This window comes from Centrocercus urophasianus, unplaced genomic scaffold (genome assembly GCF_019232065.1).
Source record: "Centrocercus urophasianus isolate 14NV4802_14NV808 unplaced genomic scaffold, USGS_Curo_1.0 seq_28, whole genome shotgun sequence".
NCBI lineage: Eukaryota > Metazoa > Chordata > Aves > Galliformes > Phasianidae > Centrocercus > Centrocercus urophasianus.
The window spans coordinates 5,659,085-5,678,014 of record NW_024884844.1 but is presented as its reverse complement, the minus strand read 5'-3'; the positions used below and the strand labels follow the sequence as shown (position 1 = coordinate 5,678,014).

At 51.7% G+C, this 18,930-nt stretch overlaps 1 protein-coding gene across 3 annotated transcripts in view; it reads left to right on the top strand.

Moving 5' to 3' along the window:
• The first annotated feature begins 661 nt into the window (after window positions 1-661).
• Window positions 662-18,930, top strand: part of HEG1 (heart development protein with EGF like domains 1) — a 38,532-nt gene continuing 20,263 nt past the window's right edge. For 2 of the 3 annotated variants that reach the window (XM_042827343.1, XM_042827344.1), the window contains exons 1-8: window positions 662-729; window positions 13,468-13,677; window positions 14,179-14,472; window positions 14,908-15,216; window positions 15,591-15,869; window positions 16,170-16,502; window positions 17,336-17,644; window positions 18,369-18,686. In XM_042827343.1, coding sequence (XP_042683277.1) covers window positions 666-729; window positions 13,468-13,677; window positions 14,179-14,472; window positions 14,908-15,216; window positions 15,591-15,869; window positions 16,170-16,502; window positions 17,336-17,644; window positions 18,369-18,686 — 2,116 coding nt within the window. In that variant the 5' untranslated portion in view covers window positions 662-665. Of the gene's footprint in view, window positions 730-3,223; window positions 3,408-13,467; window positions 13,678-14,178; window positions 14,473-14,907; window positions 15,217-15,590; window positions 15,870-16,169; window positions 16,503-17,335; window positions 17,645-18,368; window positions 18,687-18,930 lie in introns of those variants that run through there. The other variant, XM_042827342.1, reaches the window with a different exon arrangement.

Here is an 18,930-nt window from a genome sequence, read left to right as displayed (position 1 = left end):
TGCTTCAGATGGATCGAAATAGCTGACTGTTTTTCCCCCAAAAATATGGGGTTTATTTCTGACAGGAATCAGAAAGGAACATTTTAGACCTGGTGGCATAAACCTGCTGTGAGGGATGAAAGGAGATCACAAGACCCACATCCATCCTGACCTCCAAATGTCAAATATCTGGAACGAGCTGCTTCCAAGGGAGGCACAAGGCAAATGTTCCCTGTATAAAGAAATCAATTGAGCACTGCTACCCCCGGAATGCAGAGAAAAATGTTCAGGTGCTAAGTGTCTTTTGGATGATTGGGATCCATTAATAGATAGCTTACAGCATCGAGAGGAGATGGGGAAGGTAATTAATTACTGGGTTAGGAACTATCTGTCTACTTCGGAAACTTGGGACTTTTAATAACAAATTCCAGGAGCAGAAACTATTCACTTTGTACCTTAATTCATCATCAGCTGAAAACTTGTCTGAAGTTTATGAGCCTGCTCCAAGCTCGGGACAGATCTGGGCTATGTTTCAAGCAAGCTGCAGGAGTTCCGTGCTGTGGCTGGGAAGGGCTCCTGAAGAAATGGCCAGGAGTGACCATCGTGCACAATCCTAGTGAGGAGTTATGGAGGTGCCTCTTCTGTCAAAACTTTTTTGTGCTTTTCTGTGATTTCAGGACAAAACAATGCAGAACCTGACAAATCGGGCTGTGTGCCTGCAGCCCCTTGGGCTGGGATGTGGAAAGCAAGGTAAAACAAAACCAAACTGTGTTTTTCTTCCCCTGGCATGGAGTGATGGTGGCATTCAGTTGATCAGCATCCATATACCATATACCATATGCTTTACGTAGTTATGTTAGAGTTGGGGCTTAGGAATACTGGGGTTCCTCATGAGCTGACTTCTTCAGTGCCGGGATATCCCTTAGTGTAGTGGCAAAGGTGGGAATGAAATAACGTGGCAGGAAAATGTGGTAACTTCACCTTTTCAGCCACAAAGCCTTGGCAAATTGGCCATCTGGTGGGGGAAGGCAGTGCATTTGGGGGGTACAAAAAAGCCATCGGTGTTTCCTCCCCAGGTGCTTGTGATTGAGCCACGACAGTGAGGGGACAGTTTGGCTGTGATGGTAAATACTCCTTTGATGGCATTGGCTCCCATTGCGGTGCTTTTGTCCTCTTGGTGACCACAATGGCAAGAGGATGGGTGTAACATCCCCATGGCCACCTCCTGATGTGTGATGCTTTTAATGGGAATTTTGGGAAAAGGGGCATTAGCTGCTTGCCTGGGGGAGGGCCAATAGGAGTCTGCCATGCTGGGTCTTTAGTGGGATCCACTATGGCCACAGGGACATGGAAGCATTTGGTCTGGCCCTGTTTTCTTCACAGCTGTGTGTTCAGCGATGTTTATTTTGTGTCTGCATGCTGCCGGGTTTGTTCTCGCTGCGCCTGTTGGGTAAAACAGTAGGAAGAATTTATTGAGGCTTTTTGGAAAAGCACTTGATACCGCACTTCCTGCCTGTTGGATTTACAGCTTCAGAGGATGAGGAGTACTTATAGGAATGGGGAGCCATTTACTTCATATAAAAAGATATCTCCAAATGTTTGAACTCCTGCCCTGCGTCTTCCGCCAAGGTATCAGAATACTTCTGAGCTCCTCACACAAGCTTTAACTCATGGCAGTGCATTCCTTGGCTGGGTGTTGGTTACTCTGTCTTCTGGGTTAGGGCTCTTTCTGTGATGTGTTCCATAGGAAATAGGTGGGTCCGTTGACAAAGGCTGATGCAGCCTGGAGAGTTGGTGGATGCTCTGTCCCTGGAGACACCTAAGGTCAGGCTGGAGGGGGCTCTGAGCACTGGTGGAGCTGTATGTGTTGCTGCTCACTGCAGGGGAATTGGACCAGATGGCCTTTAGGTGTCCCTTCCAACTCCAGCAATACTGTGATTCTGTGTCTGATGCAGCTCCTTGCCAGCAGTTCCTGGGCCACTGAGATGTGGCCCAGCTGGTTGTGATTTGTTGGTTTACTTCAGAGAAACCTGGAATAGCAGGGAGCAAAATATCCCCGTGTCTAGATACTAATAACTGGAAAAGCCGATGTAGTTTGCATGCTTGCGTGGGCTCATCAGTGCCACCTTTTGGGTGGAAAGAAGCCTTTGAGAGTTTGGGTTTCTCAGTGAACTGTTTGCTTATGCTTCTGGGGAAGGGAGAACAGGGGAGCTGGGGACTATGGACCGAACTAGCATTCTTTGTCTTTGTCTTGTGTTTGGAGGATTGCCATTTGTTGCTGTGGTTTGAAGCGCTGGATTCTGCTTGAGTGGAAGTGGCTCGTGGAAATTCAGCCTGAATCTGAACTAGCTGAGGGGGGGAAAGCAAAGGATGTCTGGGCATCCCATGGAGGAGATGGGGATAGGATGGGTTGGGGTCGTGGCAGCAGTGAACTGTGGGCTGGGGGCTGCCAGCAGCGGCACAGAGCAGTGCTGTGGTGCGCACTGCACACAGCATAGCCAACAGTGTGGAGTTATGAAAGGGAATTTCAGAACAATAAAGGGAAATCCTCTGCCTCCCGTGCAGCCCAGCCTGGGAAATTGACTGCCGCGAGAAACTGCTGCTGGAATTTAAAGGAGAGCGGGTCCGCTTTATAACCAATAAAAGATTCGTAGTCCTTTGGCAAGGACTTGCCGCAGCCTCGGTGGGAATGGAGTATCAGGGCCACTTAACGCTCGCCGCGCTCAGCCGGAAAGAAACTTTCCGGTGGAGCAGCGCTGCCCGAACCCGGACGGGTTCCGTCCGCTCCGATCAGTGGCGCAGCCCCTCCCGAGCGGGGGCACCGCGCAGCCCGAACCTCTGCAGCGGGCACGGAGCTGCCCGAGGGGGGAGCGGGCTCTGCCGACAATAGGGGACGGATAAAAATAGTGCGGAGGAGCGAGGGTGGGGGGGGCCGGGGCGGGGCGGGGGGGCCGTGCCGAGCCGTGCGGGGCCGCGCCGGGTGATGTCAGGCTCGAGGAGGAGCCTCGGCCGCCTGCCCTTTTACTTTCGGGCGCCGGCACTTGGCCGCAGGCTGCCGCTGGCCGGGCCCCCCCCCCGCCGCCATGGGCACCCCGCGCTGCTGAGGCCGGACCGCGGCTGCCCCCTCCCCGGGGCAGCTGCCCTCTGCCGTTCTCCTCCGTTCCCCATCGCCCCGCTCCGGGCATGTGAGCCGCTCTCTCCAGCCCCAGCAGCAAGCCCCGCTCCCCGTCCCGTCCCCAGCGCCATGCCGGCAGCCTGCGCCCTGCTGCTGCTGCTGCTGCTGCTGGGGCTCGGGCTGGCCCCGCCGGCCGGGTCGCTGCCCCTCGCTCCCTCCCGACGCCTTCCTCCTCTTCCTCCGCCGCCGCAGCCGCCTCGCAGCCGCCTCGGCCGTCCCTGCTCGCCTCCCGCCGCGGGACACGACCGCCCGGGTGAGTGGGGACACGGGGAGGGACGGTGGGTCGGGTCTTGCTCCACGCGTGTGCTGCCCGAGCTGCCCTGCCCCGTGTTCTTAAGGGTGGTTCTGGTTTGCTAAGGGAACGTGCGGGGGAAGGCGTCAACGCGTTGCTGGGAGCGAGTGGGCTCGGAGGCTGCGTGGGTGCCCTCCTGCCCCTGCAACCTCCCCGCTGCTGCACCCCCTGCCCGGCACTCCGCTCCGTGCAGCTGCTCTGGGAGCAGTCACCGGTTGGTGCTTGCTTGGCAGTGATGCTGAGCCTGCTTCCAGCACGGGCAAGCACGGGAGGCTGCGTTTTGTACAGGAAAAGCAGAGCTCGCTTCGGTTGTCGAAACCGAAAAAACCCGTGAGTGGGTTTACTTGTTTGCCAAAGGAGGCACAGTGTGAAATCCTGGGAGCACTGGTGCCTGAGGATGTGCTGCTGCACACCTGCCTGATGGGCACAACCAGCCTCAGCTTTTAGTCTGAACCACAGCTTTTAGTCCCTGATGGCAAGAGAATGCCGTGCTTTGCGGCTAAGTTTGCTCTTTTTCAAGCTATTAAACTTCAGGAAATGTGGTGAAAATGTAGTGCTTGAGTTACCTTAATGCATCCAAAATGTGATGCTGTAGGGTCACACTGTCCCCAGTAACCAAGGTGTGTGGTACCAGTGGGGTGTGAGTAGCATGAGGACCACGAGGATGCAAAGAAGGGAACCTGGGGCTGTCCCACTCAGCAACATTGCTCCAGAGGCCCCTTCCAGGCCAATGCTGCTCACCTGCTCCGGGCTCAGAGAGATGGACTCAGCGACCACCTGCTCAAGTCCTCAGCTGCTGTTTGGTGAGAGTCATGCAGATCTCTTGGTGGATAGCAAAAAGTACTCCATTTCAGATTCCTATCTGCTGTCTTTTCCTGTGACCTCAACGACTCCTGAGAACCGATGGAGGAATGCGTCACCTTTGCTGGGGCCTGAAAAGCTCCCTCCAATCCTCTGCCAGAAAAGAGTGCAGATGTGAGGTTTGCAGCTACAGGTGGTTCACAGTTTGCATCAGCCCTGAGCCAGGAGGAGCAGTAACAGCAAATGGCACAAGTGATGCCACATGCCAACAGCTGCCATGGGTCACTGTGAGTCACAGGTTCCTGCTGTCCATTGGGGATCAGTGCTGGGGATGGTCTCAGGCCAAGCTGTAGGCACAGAAAGGACCGCTGTGGTCTGAATCCCACCAATTCTTCCACTGCCCTGAGGAGTCCTTGTGAAGGAGAGTGGGACGAGATGTCACTGAGCCCCTAATGCAGTCCCTATGGAGCAAGAGAAACAGAGGTGTGTTGTTCCCATCTCACATATGGAAATAACACCCTGCTGTGCCTGGCACGACACCAGACCAGGAATGACCTGGGAAGGAACTGTCTGGGATGGGGTGTTCACAAGGATGTTCCTTCACACCAAAGTGGTGTTTTGCCTCCAGAAGTGCCTTGGACTTCCCATTGCACATCGGGTGCTCTGTTTAGTCACATCAATGCAGAGAGGTGCAGGATGCTGCTTCTTTCAGTGCTGGTGCTATGGGAAGGTGCGTCATTCATTCTGCAGGCTCAGAGGCCCTTGGGGCTGAGTAAGCTCAGCATTGCTCCTTCAGGTTGAATGAATTAAAAAGTACATATGCATGCACACACAAAAGAGGAAAATAGAAAAGGAAAGGGAGAGGTGCTGTTGTGCTGGACTTGCCTGGATTTTTCAGTTTTTCTGCAGCAAGCACCAGAGCCACTCCATATCTTTCAGGATCACACTGTTTGGGCAGCCTTTTGCATGCTGCTTTTCCCAAGCAGCAATCACTGCTTTAGGGTCATTCCATTTGCTGTAGTTACTATGCGTGGCTGCAGCCCGTGGTGCAGCCATCTCCCTCCCCAGGGCATGCCAGTTTTGGGATGGAGAGTTTGGTTTAGAGGAATGAAGTTCCCCCCCATCTTCGCAGTCCTCCGGTGCAATGTGCTTGCTTTTTCTGATAGGGATCCCAGTTTTAGGGTCAGAAAACTTTCCCAATCAGGTCCCAGGCTGCAACCTCATCCAATGAGTCTGGTCACAGAATGAAGGAATGGCCTTGGGATGAAGGCACGGCCACATGCTGGCACCTGTCTCAGTACCTCTCTGTTGCTGGAGTGCAAAGAAGCTTTAAGGGCAGATTGATCCAGGGGATCAGAAGTTGCTCCAAGCAAACTTAAAGGTTTCTTGTTTTAATCCCCTGATGCTGTGCGATAGATAATCCATGGCCTGCAGCTGGTGGACAAGCTCATCATGAGCCCCCGGTACCCCAAACACAGGCTGTTATTTACATCCCATTGAAGATGTAGGTCACACAATGTGCTTTTCTTTTTCCTGATCAGCTGAGCATAAAAGGCAGAATCTAATTTCCAGTGGAAACAGACCTGATTACAAATTCAAATTTTTAGTTCTCTGAGCAGTTTTGCAACATTTGCATTGTAATTTGCTGTTCCATAAATATTAGAGGTTGATTTGCTGGGATATTCATCCGGAGCAGGTGCAAGAGGGCTACAAGCAGAGGCTCAGGGAGAGAATGAAGTCTATGGGTGACCGTCAGCAGAAAGTGGGGTTCTTCAGGCTGGTGGAGTGGAGGTTCAGGGGAGACATTATGGCTCTCCACAACTCCCTGAAAGGAGGTTGGGGCAAAGTAGGGGTTGACCTCTTCTCTCAAGTAACAGCCATAGGATGAGAGGTGATGGCCTCAAGTTGCACCAGGGGAGGTTCAGGTTGGATGTTAGGAAACATTTCTTCTCTGGAAGAGTGGTGATGCAGTGGCACTGGCTGCCCGGGGACGTGGTGGAGTCACCATCCATGGAAGCGTTCAAGAACTGTGATGTGGCAATGTGGCACGTGGTCAGTGGGCACAGGTCAGTGGTTGGACTGGGGATCCTAGAAGTCATTTCCCACCTTAATGATCCTATGAGTGTGGGTTTGTTGCATCTGGCCACCCTTCCCTTCTGCCCTCTTTGCCAACGTGTATGCAGAAGCAGCCATGCATTTTTAATGCCCCTGTACTGTACCACAGCATCAAGATGGCTCTTTGATTATGCAGAGAACTCGTGCTCATCCTTTCAGGCTGAAATCATTCGAATCAGAGGACAAGGAGAGAACTTTCCCACCCAAAAGGGAAATGATGTTGCGTTACTGAGCGGCCAGCCCAAGTTATAATATAATCTTAGAAAAATGCAGTTCCCTCGAGTAAAGGAAGCTCTGTAAACTTCAGCTCCTTCAGGCTGCCCATGGAGCTGTTGCCTGTGTAGTAGAAGTGCTGCTGTCAAAGTGGGATGCTCAAGAGAAAGCAGGATAAGAACTAGTTCTGCTTACAATGAGGGCCTGTTCTAGGGTCAGAGTGGTGAGGTCCGTACTGCAGGTGTTAGGATGCTGGGTCCCATCCCTTCCCTGCTGTTAGCTTTTTCTATATGCTGTGCATGGTGAGCCCATCCTGAAGAAGTGGCAGCTGGAGCAAGGTGAAACACCTGCAGGGTTTTGCTGATGGAGGTGGCTGGGTTCAGAATTCTACTCGTGGCAGAAGATGGTTTGTTTTTAGGGCTGTCAGCATTTAGGCAGAGAAAGAGATGATAAACCCATATAAAATTCACAAGGAATAGAAATATCTTTTATTTGATGAACCAAGTGCACAAGCCAGCCCATCTCCCGTGGTGCTGGTGTCCACATCCAGTCCTGCTGTGGCTCTGGATGAAGGCATTTGACAATATCTGTCCTCCATGCAGGAAGATCTCTTCAGGGGGCTTAGGTGTACAAATACCCTGCTCTGTCCTGATGCGGATTCTTTTGGTAGCTGGTTTTGTAGCTGGTGCTGTGAGCATCTCCCCACTGTTGTCAGCACCTCGGCTGTGGGCGATGCTGCCAAAATCTGCACTGAGAGCTGCAGAAAATTTGGCTTTTTGTCCCAATAGGCCCAGTTAGCCCCTGGGGCTGTCATTAGAGAGGGAGAAAGGAGCTTATGGCTGTGAGGGCAGTAGGGAAATGTCCTTTTTGACTCGAATCTGATTTAGCGAGGAGGGGCTGAGGAATGTTTCTCTGCACCTACCCAACAATGTGGGGTGGCTGCCGTGACACCCCCATGGCAGCGCATGCACCTTTGGGACATCTGTCACTGTTTTTCTGCATGCTTTGGGCATCTCTGGGAAACTCTGTACAGGGATTTTGGGTACACGGGCAGCCTCCTGTGGACCCATGGTAGCAAAGGAGGGCTTCATTTTGCTGCTGTGTTTGCTCAGGAGCTTTCACAGCACCCTGCCTCTGCAGCCATGGGAGGAACTTGGGGGCTGCAGAGCACAATCACCCGCGTCACCGCCTGTCGGGACACTGCTGGTAACACCCTTCCTCTGGTGGAAAATCTCTGAAGCCCTGAGGAGCCGGTGTGAAACATCATGCTGTGCTGGGGCTGGGGTGAATGGTGTGAAGTTGGGGTGGTGGTGGCCACATTGCTGCAGCCCAGCAGGGCTGGTGTGGGGCAGAACAGCGCTTCTGGGGTGCGTGTAAATTGGAGTTCGGGTGTTGGAAGGGTTTGGGCTTTGGCTCTGTAAAAGCACAAGGCGGGCCTTGGAAGGGAACTGAAGCCATCTCCCCTCGCAGGATCACCCCAAAGATGGTTATCTACTGCATTTTCAGACATTTACTTTGGGGAGGGGTTTGTCAGCATCTCTGAATAGTGGTTTGGCTGCATCTGTGCTGTTATCAGTAAGAGAACACTTTGTTATCAGGGAAACCATAGCAGCTGGTAGCTAAAGCTTCTGGGAAGAAAGACATACAAGTGATGGCCAGGTTTGTCGTATAGCTGCAAGATCTCCCGAGCTGACAAGTGGAGGTGGTTTAGGAGGTAACACAAAAGGGAGGAATGCACTGAGCTATGCCAAGTGCTGCCATGCGAATGCACGACCAGGAGTGCAAACCTTGGCAAACAAACAGCATGGTTTGCTATTCCTGCGATCAAGGGCTGCGATTGTGGAGCACAGTCCTGCTCTTGTAACTCATCCTTTATCTCAGGGCTAGAGCTGGGCACAATTGTCTCTGTGTCTGGGGGATGAGGAGTGGGGTTTCGGTGGCTTCGGCTCACAAAGGCATCCTTAGAGAGCTCCTCACCCCTGGTACAGGCCTGGGAGAGCTCAAAGGAAAGAACATTCATCATTGTTGGATTTGGGTTCGGTTACAGGACTAATGTTAATTCTTTCGGGACATTATCAGCTCTTTCAGCAGATGCAGAATGGGCTACAGGATGAAAGCAGCAGCCAGCCCTGCAGATAAAAGCCCTTTGAAAGGGACATTTCTTAGGAGGGAAACTTGATCGGGGGCACAGAGTCACAGTGAAGGTGTTTTCAGAGGGTTGGGTAGGGGCAGCCCCACAAGTCTTGCTTTGCAGCCCCATGTGGGGCCATGGGCAAATCAGCTCTCAGCACCTACAGGGCTTGGCTGCTGCACAGACCCCAAACCAGGGAATCCATGGGTCTCAATGGGAGTGCAGCAATGATGGGCAAAGGCCTGGTCTGGAGCTCCCAGCTCAGTGGCCTGGGGACCTTCCCCTCCCTCCAGTCCTGTCAGCAGCCCTCAGCTCCCAGGTTGGCTGTGTGCTCCCAACCCATTCCTATGCAATGAGTGAACACGTTCCTCCCCTCCCAGTGTGATGCTGCTTAGAAAACCCCTCCAATAAAAAAAAAAAAAAAAAAAAAAACACCAAAAACCAAAACCAGCATAATCCTACTTAAGCCCTAATGTGGCACCAAACCCCTGTTCCATGCTGTCCAGTCTACTCATGTCACTGCCATGGCTCTGGTTTAAACCAAGCTCTGTGGCTGCTGCTCTCTCCCCCACTGTGGGCACAGCCCATGCGCTGTTAGAAGGGCTCACATGGCTCCTACCCCCATACCATCCCAAACCCAGCAGCCCCACTGGCATCCAGGCCAGTCCATCAACACCAGTGTGTGTTTCTTCTTCCTTGCAAGCTCTGCTTAAGTCAAATCCAAGGCACTGAGCTGGGAGTAAATATGCTGCATTCAGTGACTTCTGTTACACATGAGGTCAGGCAGAATGAGCTAATGCTCCCTCCTGGCCCTGAATGAAGTGCAAGGCTCAGAAAGCAAAGTGGAGTTCCGCAATGCATGGGCTGCTCTCACCCCACCTCGGATCAGCCCCTCTGCCCCAGTGGGCCATGGTCACATGTGGGGCAGCTGCTGGGAGCTGGGTGCTGCTGGGAGGCTGTGTGTCTTTATCAGCATTCGATGGGTAATTAATCTGGCCTCGCCAGAAGCAAGGCCACCTTCCCCTGAACTATTGTCCTTGCCAACCCTGGGTGAGATTCGTAACAATCGCAAACCCTGCAGGCAAACTCCGTGGTTCCATTAATTCCTTATTTGTGTGAGGAAGGACTGTCTTATAAGCAAACTTCTGAGCCCATAAAAACCAGCAGCAGCCTTGTCCTGCACTCCCAACTCTCATTCCACCTCCCCTCACCAACGCTGTGCACACTCATGGAGCTGCCGTAGCTATTTTCTTTCATTTTTTTCCTTTTTTTTTTTCCCAATTTTTTTTTTTTTTTTTTTTTTCTTTTTGCAGCCAGGATGTTTTTTCTTGCCTTTTTATTGTTCCAGTGACCTAGCAACTGCGCTGCGGTGGAGCCCTGCCAGCAGACTTCCTCCCGGTGCCGTCTGACGGTCTCCAGCAGCACTGTCCTCGGATGGGAGCAAATGCTGCAGTGACATCAGGTCGCGTACGGCTCTGCCCACACTGCTGGCTTTGCTCTGGAATGCTCCAGGGGGACCTTAAATCCCTGGAAAGAGGAGCGAGGAGCACTGCGTGGGTGACTTTTCCTGGTGCACTGCTGTCAGGGAACAGCCTGGAGGATTTAAAGAGGGAATGAGGTGTCTGTCAGCTAGTGCTTCTGGCTCCAGGGGGTTTTGCTGGAGTTTCTGTGTGGGTATGGAGAGCTTGTTAGAAATAGATTTGTATTTGAAGGTGTTTTCCAAAGGCTGGACTGTAAAACAGGGCTTTTTAAAATTCAGTTGTCAAAAGCTGTGTGGAATCCACAGCTGGTGACTAGAGAGAGGCTCAGGGTGCTGCTCCAACTGTGGGTCGGTTGATGTCCACCAGTGTGGGTTTCGGAGACCTGTGTGTTAAGCCCAGATTATCCAAGTGGAAGAGCAGGAGGTGCAGGTTCCTGGGCTGGAGCTGGGACCTGGGTGGCGGTGGCTCTGTTTGGAGCACTGTTTGGAACACCAAATGGTATGGCTGGAAAGCCCTAGGCAAGCAGGACAGCATCCTGTTGTGGTGTGGGCTTTGTCCTTGGCCTTTGGAGGCGGCCCTTGGTTTGTGAGTGCTCTTTATTTCCAAGTACCTCTCTCTGAGCTGCAGGGCACTGCTTTTAAAAGGAATTGCTGAGGTTTTTGCTTTTCTCATGGTAGCTCTGAGCCTGGGGCTCTGGAATCATGAGCATAGAGTTATTAGAAAGGGTAAGAAGCAAACCCAGCCCTTATCGTCCTTGGTGGCAGCCCCGGGAGTGCAGCCTGAGCCCAGCCCCAGGACATCTGTCCCCATTGCAGCATGGACAGATGGACACCAGCAGACAGATGGCCACCGGTATCCCAGCTGCTGCCACCCACAATGGGGGCTTCGAAACCCACAGGGCCAGTGGCTGGAGTGAAGCCCCGGCTGCGATGGGTTGGAGCAGTTGGTGGCTGGAGAAATCCTTCCTTCTTATTCCTTGTTGAGGAGGGGGGAAGCGGCTGCAACGCTGAAAGAATTAGCGAAAAGGGTTAAGCGCATGTGGTGAAAAACCTCTTGCATTCTTCCCGTGCTTAGTGCACACGAGGGACCTGCTCGAAGCAACATTATCGGCGTGTTTACGCTGAGCTGACCGGTCTCTGAGCATGAACATTTTTTTAAGCTCTGGTTTTCCTCCTCCCCCCCCACTCCTCGAGCTGCTCCTCTCAGGGCAAGTACAAGGAAGGAAATTGAAAATCCCAGTGTGCCCTGAAAGGTCCAGATTTAGGGCTGCAGCTTTTGTTCGCACAACCCTGCTTGGCTCCTAAGCGGCCTCCGCCCATGATCCCGACATCCGCAGCCGCGCTCCCCATGCAGCGCCGTGCCCCCGCTCCTCCTCCTCCTGCCGAGCCCGCGCTCCTTCCTCGGCTTTGCCTCCCCGCCAGCCGGGAGTTTTCTAAGTTTAGATGACTTTTTCCCCACCCCGAGCCTCGGGTGATGCTGAGATGATGCAACTCTGCAGATGTGGGCTCTGCACTTGCAGCCACGTTGCCACCGAAGGAGGCTGCGTTGCGTTACATTCAACTCAGCCCGAGATGGACCCAAGGATGTCTGTGAGATGTTGCAGTGCTGTGGTTTTTGGTGTTGTGCTGTCCCATGGCTGAGGACGCATCCAGGGCTGAGCCTTCACCACCTGTCCCTGCATAGGATCATGGATGTGAGCCAACAGTGTGTCCTGAAAGCCAAACATGTCCTGGGCTGCGTCAAAAGGGTAAGGGAGGGGATCCTGCCCCTCTGCTCTGTGCTGTGAGAGCTCACCTGGAGCACTGTGTCCAGAGGTGGAGTCCACAGTACAGGAGAGATGTGGAGCTGTTGGAGTGCATCCAGAGGTGGGCCACAGAAATGATCCCAGGGATGAAGCACCTCACTATGAGGACAGGCTGAGAGCTGAGGCTGTTCAGCCTGGAGAAGAGAAGGCTGTGGGGAGTGCTGAGAGCAGCTTTTCAGTATCTAAAGGGGGGCTGTAAGAAAGGAGACAGACTCTTTATCAGGGTCTGCTGTGGTAGGGTAAGGGGAAATAGTGTCAAACTAAGGGAGGAGAGATTTAGATTGGATATAAGGAAAAAGTTTTTTTTAGTAAGAGTAGTGAGGCACTGGAACAGGTTGCCTTGAGAGATGTTAGATGCCCCGTCCCTGGAGACATTCAAGGTCAGGCTGCATAGGGCTCTGAGCACCTGGTAGAGCTGTAGGTGTCCCTGGTCATTGCAAGGGTTTGTACCAGATGGTCTTTAAAGGTCTCACCCAACTCAAGTTCTCATGTTAAGGTTGGAAATCATGAAGGTTGGAAAAGACCTGTGAGATCACCAAGTCCAGTCCCAGCTCATTCTCACCATGCCCACTGACCATGTCCCTCAGTGCCACATCTCCATGGTTCTCAAACACCTCCAGTGATTCTGTGTGACAGTGACTCTACCACCTCCCTGAGCAGCCTGTGCTGCCATTTCACAACACCCAGCCAACCCAAGGCCTTGGGAAATCTGCTGGAATCTGATCTGTTTGTCCTGGCTGTGCTGTAACTCAGCTCCCCAAACCAGCCAGCTTGCTATTGCTTGCAAAGAGAGCCTCTCACAGCCTTGTTCTGCCTGGTGAGGATGAGGACTAGTTTTAATGGGAAATGCGCACACTGGTTCCCACAAGTGGTGTGATGGCTTTGGGCTGAAAGCAAAATATTTCTCTTGATGCCTATGGTCATGTCGAGTTTAAAGGTGGGATCTGCTTAGATCACCTAGGGGTCAATGTTTGGCTGATTTCTGTTGGGTCCCCATGTTGTATGCCAGGGTGTTTGCTGGGTGTTTGGGGCTGAGGCTTGTGCTGCTTGCTATCATTTTCAGAGGGACTTCAGAGAATTGGAAATTGCACCAGAGGCTCTTGTGCTCATGGCCACCTGCCTGCTTCTGGAAGGGCTGCAGAGCATAGGATGCCAGGGTGATCCACACCATCGTGTCTCTCCTTTACCCTGTGATGGGCACGTGGAGCCTGGGGTTTTATTTTTGCTCTCCTTTGAAGATTTATTCTTCCTCATGCACACAAAACATGTGGGGGTGCTGAATGCCATTGCTCCTGCACGCAGTGGTGAGTTTTGACATTTGGCACCAACAACCAATCCAATTTACACTGGTGCGGATCCAAAACTAAATGTCATGGCTGTGTTATGATTATGCAGAACTTTCTCTAGTGCAAATGAGCTCAGATCTTGGCCTCACACATCAGCACCAATGGGATTTTTCTTCGCTCTTCCTTTCAGCCATCATCAGCAGCCATCAGATGAAGAGAAGCCTGGACATGGCCATGAGGACCTCCAGCTCTCTCGTGGGGGACCTGGAGCTCACCACGGCGCTGCGTGGCACCAGGCAAGAGGCAGAGTACACTGCTCCCCCTGCCAGCACCAGCACTTTCTCCCTGCAACAACAGGGATGCACAAGGAGCAGCCCTCCTGGCCCCGCCTCCCCTCCTGGTGAGTTCTGATGTTCAGATTCCCACACGCTTCTTGCCCTATCTCTGTTTCCGTTTTTTGCTTATCACCCTTGGGTGAGATAAAGGCCTTATTGGAATATGAGTGAAGAGGGTGTCTTTAGTTCTTTAATTCCTTGGGTTCTCCTGGTTGAGGACTACAGCAGGAGCACATCCCAGGCAAATGCCTGGCTGCCAGCTGTTGGGTGTCCTGGCAGAGCACTCCCCACCTTACACGTTTGTAGTGGTTTGCAATAAATCCAATTTTCTCTTGCTGTGCACAAATGCAGACAGATTTTGGAATGCTGACATGTTTTGGTGATGGAAACCCTCTGTTCCCAGCCATCTCTCTGGCAGCATGTTCTACAATAAATGCAGGAAATGTGGGAAATGACCCTAATATACTGCATAGGGTAGCACTAGGTACCACTCTGGGTGATGCTGCTTCAACCCTGACCTGGTCAGCGGGAAGATCAGTTTCTCTCTTCTCCCTTGCTCTTTGCAGCTGCTGAAAGCCAGGCAAGAGGCAGGAGGGCACTGGCTTCTCCTAGTCATCCTGTGGACACAGATAGGACATTTTCGCCAGGACCAGCTCTATCCTCATCCCCAGCATCGCAGGCCCAAAGTGTGCTCCCCACCACCCCTGTGCCCAGCTCCCCGGGTCAGCCCCCCTCTTCTCCCCATGCTCCCAGCACCCAGATGGGTGCAAGAAGGACCATGCTGGATCCTGAGAATGCTGCATGGAGTTCCACAAGCCCTGAGTTCACAGGATCACCCACCTCCAAAAACACTTCCACAGGTGAGCCTTGCTGGTCCTCAGGTTTGTGTCACAGCTTCAGAATATCTGGAAGCCTCTGCGTAGCTTTTGCTCTCTTGAACCAGTGCTATGTTTTGCATGTGTTTGGTAGAGCCAGGCTGTTGGGATTTGGAGTGGGATGGGTGCAAAATAAACAACTTCTCATTGAGTGAGCTGGATTACTCCACCATTTGTAGGCTTTTCCATGGGGGTTTTGGTGCAGTGCTTTCGTGACTTTGAGCCACAGTTCTTGCACGAGCAATAACTTGGGTGACCCTGAATGGAGGAGATCCGTGCCTTTCCAGAAGAGCACTTTGTCCAGATTGAAAACTTCCTTTGCTTAATATGCATACATGCAGTGTAAGCATCTGGGAAGAAAACGGATCCATCTGTTTATAATTTCATACACGTAAATCCAGCTCTTTTGTTGTGCCATAGCCGCTGGAAGCAGCCACCAACCATCCAAAGGCTCATCACTGAAGAAGAGAATGTGGGGTTTCCAGGCCACCAGTGACTCCATGTCTGCCACAGCCACCAGAAGCACTGGGAGGACGTTGCGGTCTCTGCCTGCCAGCACCACCCTGGTCCATCCGGCAGAAATTTCCACCTCTGGTGCCAAAACTATTGACCCTCCAGACTGGACCCTGTCTCCTGGGCAGCCTTTGGGAGCAGGGGCTGATGGTGGCACTGGGGCCACCATGTCCTCTGCAGATCTGCTGCTTGCCAACGCAGGCAGCACTTCCACATGTGAGTTTTGATGGCTAGCTGTATAAGTCAGAACATTATTTAAAGAGTCTTTATAAACAAAATACATCCTTTCTATTTTAAAGAAAGGAGGAATAATATTGTACTTGGCACATTCTGTACGTTTAAAAACATTTCACAGAAATGAAAGTATGGATAAATATTATTCTAGTTGGAAGAGGAGGATAGATTTTCTTTGAAAACCTTCAGTAGAATTTTGCAAGCTATTACTTCAGGAGTTCTTATGTGGAGATTGGTTTTTCCCTGCCCTAATGATTTCCCAGTAGTAAATATTCACACATATATTGTCTGCCGGGACAAAACCTTCCCAGCTGCTTCAGTTTGTGCAGTTTTCTATTTCTTTTCTCTTTTTTCAGCCTCTCACAGCAGTCAAGAGCCCAGGAGCATCCCAACTGCCGGAGAGGTGATGCTGCACTCAGGTGTGTCCACTGTGCTCACCGACATGACAGTGGGGACACTGGGTTCTGCTCCGAGCTCTGCTACCAGCCCTGAGCCCACCAGCATTTCAGGGGACACTTTGTCCTCCTCGGAAGCTGGGACACATGGAGCTGGCAGCTGGCAGAGAGACCTCTCTACACAGCCCCGAGAACCTTTGCTTGCCAGTTCGCTTTCTGCCTCCAGACGTACATTTGCAGGTATGTGGTTGCTGTGTGACTGAGTTGGATTTTGCATCACTGAGTTTGCATTGTTCTCCTGTAGATAACGCCATCAGTCGGTGTTGGATGAGCGGCTGCACTGGGACTGGGGGAAGGTTGGGAGTGGTGTTCAGCTTCTGGTTGAAAAACTGAAAAATATCAGTGGCCTACTTGAGTCTCCCGTACTGAGAAAAGCAGTCGCTGTTTATAAAGATATACATATATATATACATATGAAGACTACCCATCATCTGTGTAACTCCGTATGCATTGATCAGATCTGGTTTTCTTGTATCTCAGGTGTCAGAAGCAGCCACCAGCCAACTGACACATCAACAGCAGAGGAAGAAACCACAGCATCCTCTGCCACCAGTGCCTACATTTCAGCCACAGCCACCGGCAGCGGGGGGAGACCTCCAAGGTCTGCCACAAACAGCAGTGGATGGGCAGCAGAAGTCTCTGCTTCCAGCAGTGGTGCAACTGGGACCTCAGGCGCTGTCAGATCACCACCTGCCTCTTCTGTAAGAGAGACCCACAGAGTGCCTGGGTCCAGGGAGACCACAGCTTCCAGCCAGCCTGAAGCAGAGCCTTCACTGCCACTCTCTCCTTCTTCTGCAGAAGGCCCTTCCATAGGTGAGGAGTATAAGGAGGATGGTTACTTTATCCTACTCTACCTGCACATCTCAAAATGTATTACAACTATATAGAAAATGCTTTTAAGGAGGAGAAAGTTTGGCTTGGTGTTTTTACAGAAAAGGCACACATGTGGAAAGTTTCCTTGGGCCAAGAAAAATTCACTTTCAAATCATTTCAAAATTCTTTGCCATTTCCAGTTGCTATCACTATTTCTTCGACATGGGAACTAAGCAAGTGGAGACTCGATCGTGTCCTTGTGATCCCAGGGACCCAACTTCAGATCCTGTGATGTTCCCCATGGGCTGTGCTGCTTCCCAAAACCAAATCAGCTTCAGGACAATTTGTATGTGGTCTCAGGTCTTTCGTTCTGTTCTTCGCTCCTGGACCTGGTTGTAGTGCTGAGGGAATTCAGTCCCTCTGAGCCCATTCCTTCATGACCTGTTCTCCCTGGCCACTTTGCTGCTCAGCGTTGTGCCCTGTCTGAGCTGTATTCCAGGCTTTTCAGGCTTGTTAAGAGATGTGTTTGTTCTAGCAGGATAGAGTGCCCTCAATCACTTAACGCTGAAATCAAGTGCAAGGTGTAGTAGTTCAACAGTTTCTACATAACATCACTTTTTGTGGCATCAAACCACATCTTTTACAAGAAAAATTTCTACGGGAAGGAGTCACATCTTTAGAAATTCTCTTTTTCTCTAAATTGGCATCTTCTTTTATTTTCTGCCTATACATGCGCTTGTTGTTTCTGGGTTCTACTGGCAGAATGTTCATCTGTAATGTTATATATATGTTACAGTTTTGCATTTGCAATTTTTTTCTTTATCATGTCTCAGCTTCCAGAAGCAGCCATATGCCATTTAGCACCCTGGCCACAGAGAAGAGAACTGATTTCCACACCACCAGTGACTTCATGTCCGCCACAGCCACCAGAAGCACTGGGAGGACGTTGCGGTCTCTGCCTGCCAGCACCACCCTGGTCCATCCGGCAGAAATTTCCACCTCTGGTGCCAAAACTGTTGACCCTCCAGACTGGACCCTGTCTCCTGGGCAGCCTTTGGGAGCAGGGGCTGATGGTGGCACTGGGGCTACTGCATTCTCCCCAGGGTCACTGCTTGACATTTCAAGCAGTGCTTCTGCCACAGGTGAGCTCAGTCTGTCCTCGGGGGCCTCATCCTGTAGGCCTCCAGTCTGTGCGGAGAGGGATGAGGGAGATGTTAGAATCATATAATCATTTCAGTTGGATAATACCTCTAAGGTCATTGAGTCCAACCGTTAATGCAGCACTGCCAAGTCTACCATTGACCCATGTCCCTAAGCACCACATCTACACACTGAGTACCTCGACAGATGGTGACTTTACTACTTCTTTGGGCAGCCTATTCCAATGCTTCACAACCCTTTCAGTGGATAAATTTTTCCTAATATCCAACCTGAGCCTTCCCTGGTGAAATCCGAGGCTATTCTCTCTCAACCTGTCATTTGTTCCTTGCAAGAAGAGATAACTCCACCTCATTACAACCTCCTTTGAGGCAGCTATAGGGAGCAATGAGGTCTCCTCTGAGCCTCCTTTTCTCTAGAAGGTGCTGGGCAATGCTTTGGGGCATTATGAAGGAACATTTCACTTTCAGCACACCAGCGCTTCCACCTCTTGTTTTTGGTGCCCTCTTCAGGGTGCAGTCCTGTGAGCAGCCTTTCCCCAGATCCTCGGGCTGGGGAGGATCGTGTCCTCTCAGACATCTCGAGGTTTAAGTCTCCTCCCGCCTTATATTTGTACCCACTTTGTCAGCCTGAGGGTGGAGATAGAAGAGAGTGGACCCATCTGCTCGCACTTTAACGTGTATAAATCCAATTTGTATCTTTTCCCAGCCAAAGGGGCTACAACCTCAGCCAAAGGAGGAAGGCTGCCTGACGATTCTGTCACCAGCACACCCAGCTTGGTGATGGCCACCAAAGGTGGGAACATGACCACTGAGCCCGTGGTAGACACCAGTGCAGGCAGCTCTGCTCCTGCTCCAGCTGGCACCAACTCCCTGGACGTGGTCCTTCTGCTGTCTTCTGTGACAGAGCCAGGCAGGCAGAGAGATGTCTCACAGCGTGATGCTGACCTTGATGAGCTTCCAACAAAGCCGCTGCCTGTGTTTCCTCCTGGTGTTTCAGTGTCTTCATTCTCACCAAGTTCTTCAGGTGGGTTTTGTGGGTTTGCCATGAAGGGTCTCCCACCCAAGTTCCTACCCTTGCTTTCTGGTTGTAAGCTAGATTTTCTATTGAAATCTCAGCTTTTCCTGTCAGGATGTAGACAGTCAAGCAGCTTTTCAAGACCACACATATAGACTGTGATGGAGCAACAATTTGAACTCCGCCCTCAAACCAAGGACCGGGTTCCCACCGTCCAGCTCTTAATATTTCAACATCAAGTTTTGAAGAGTGT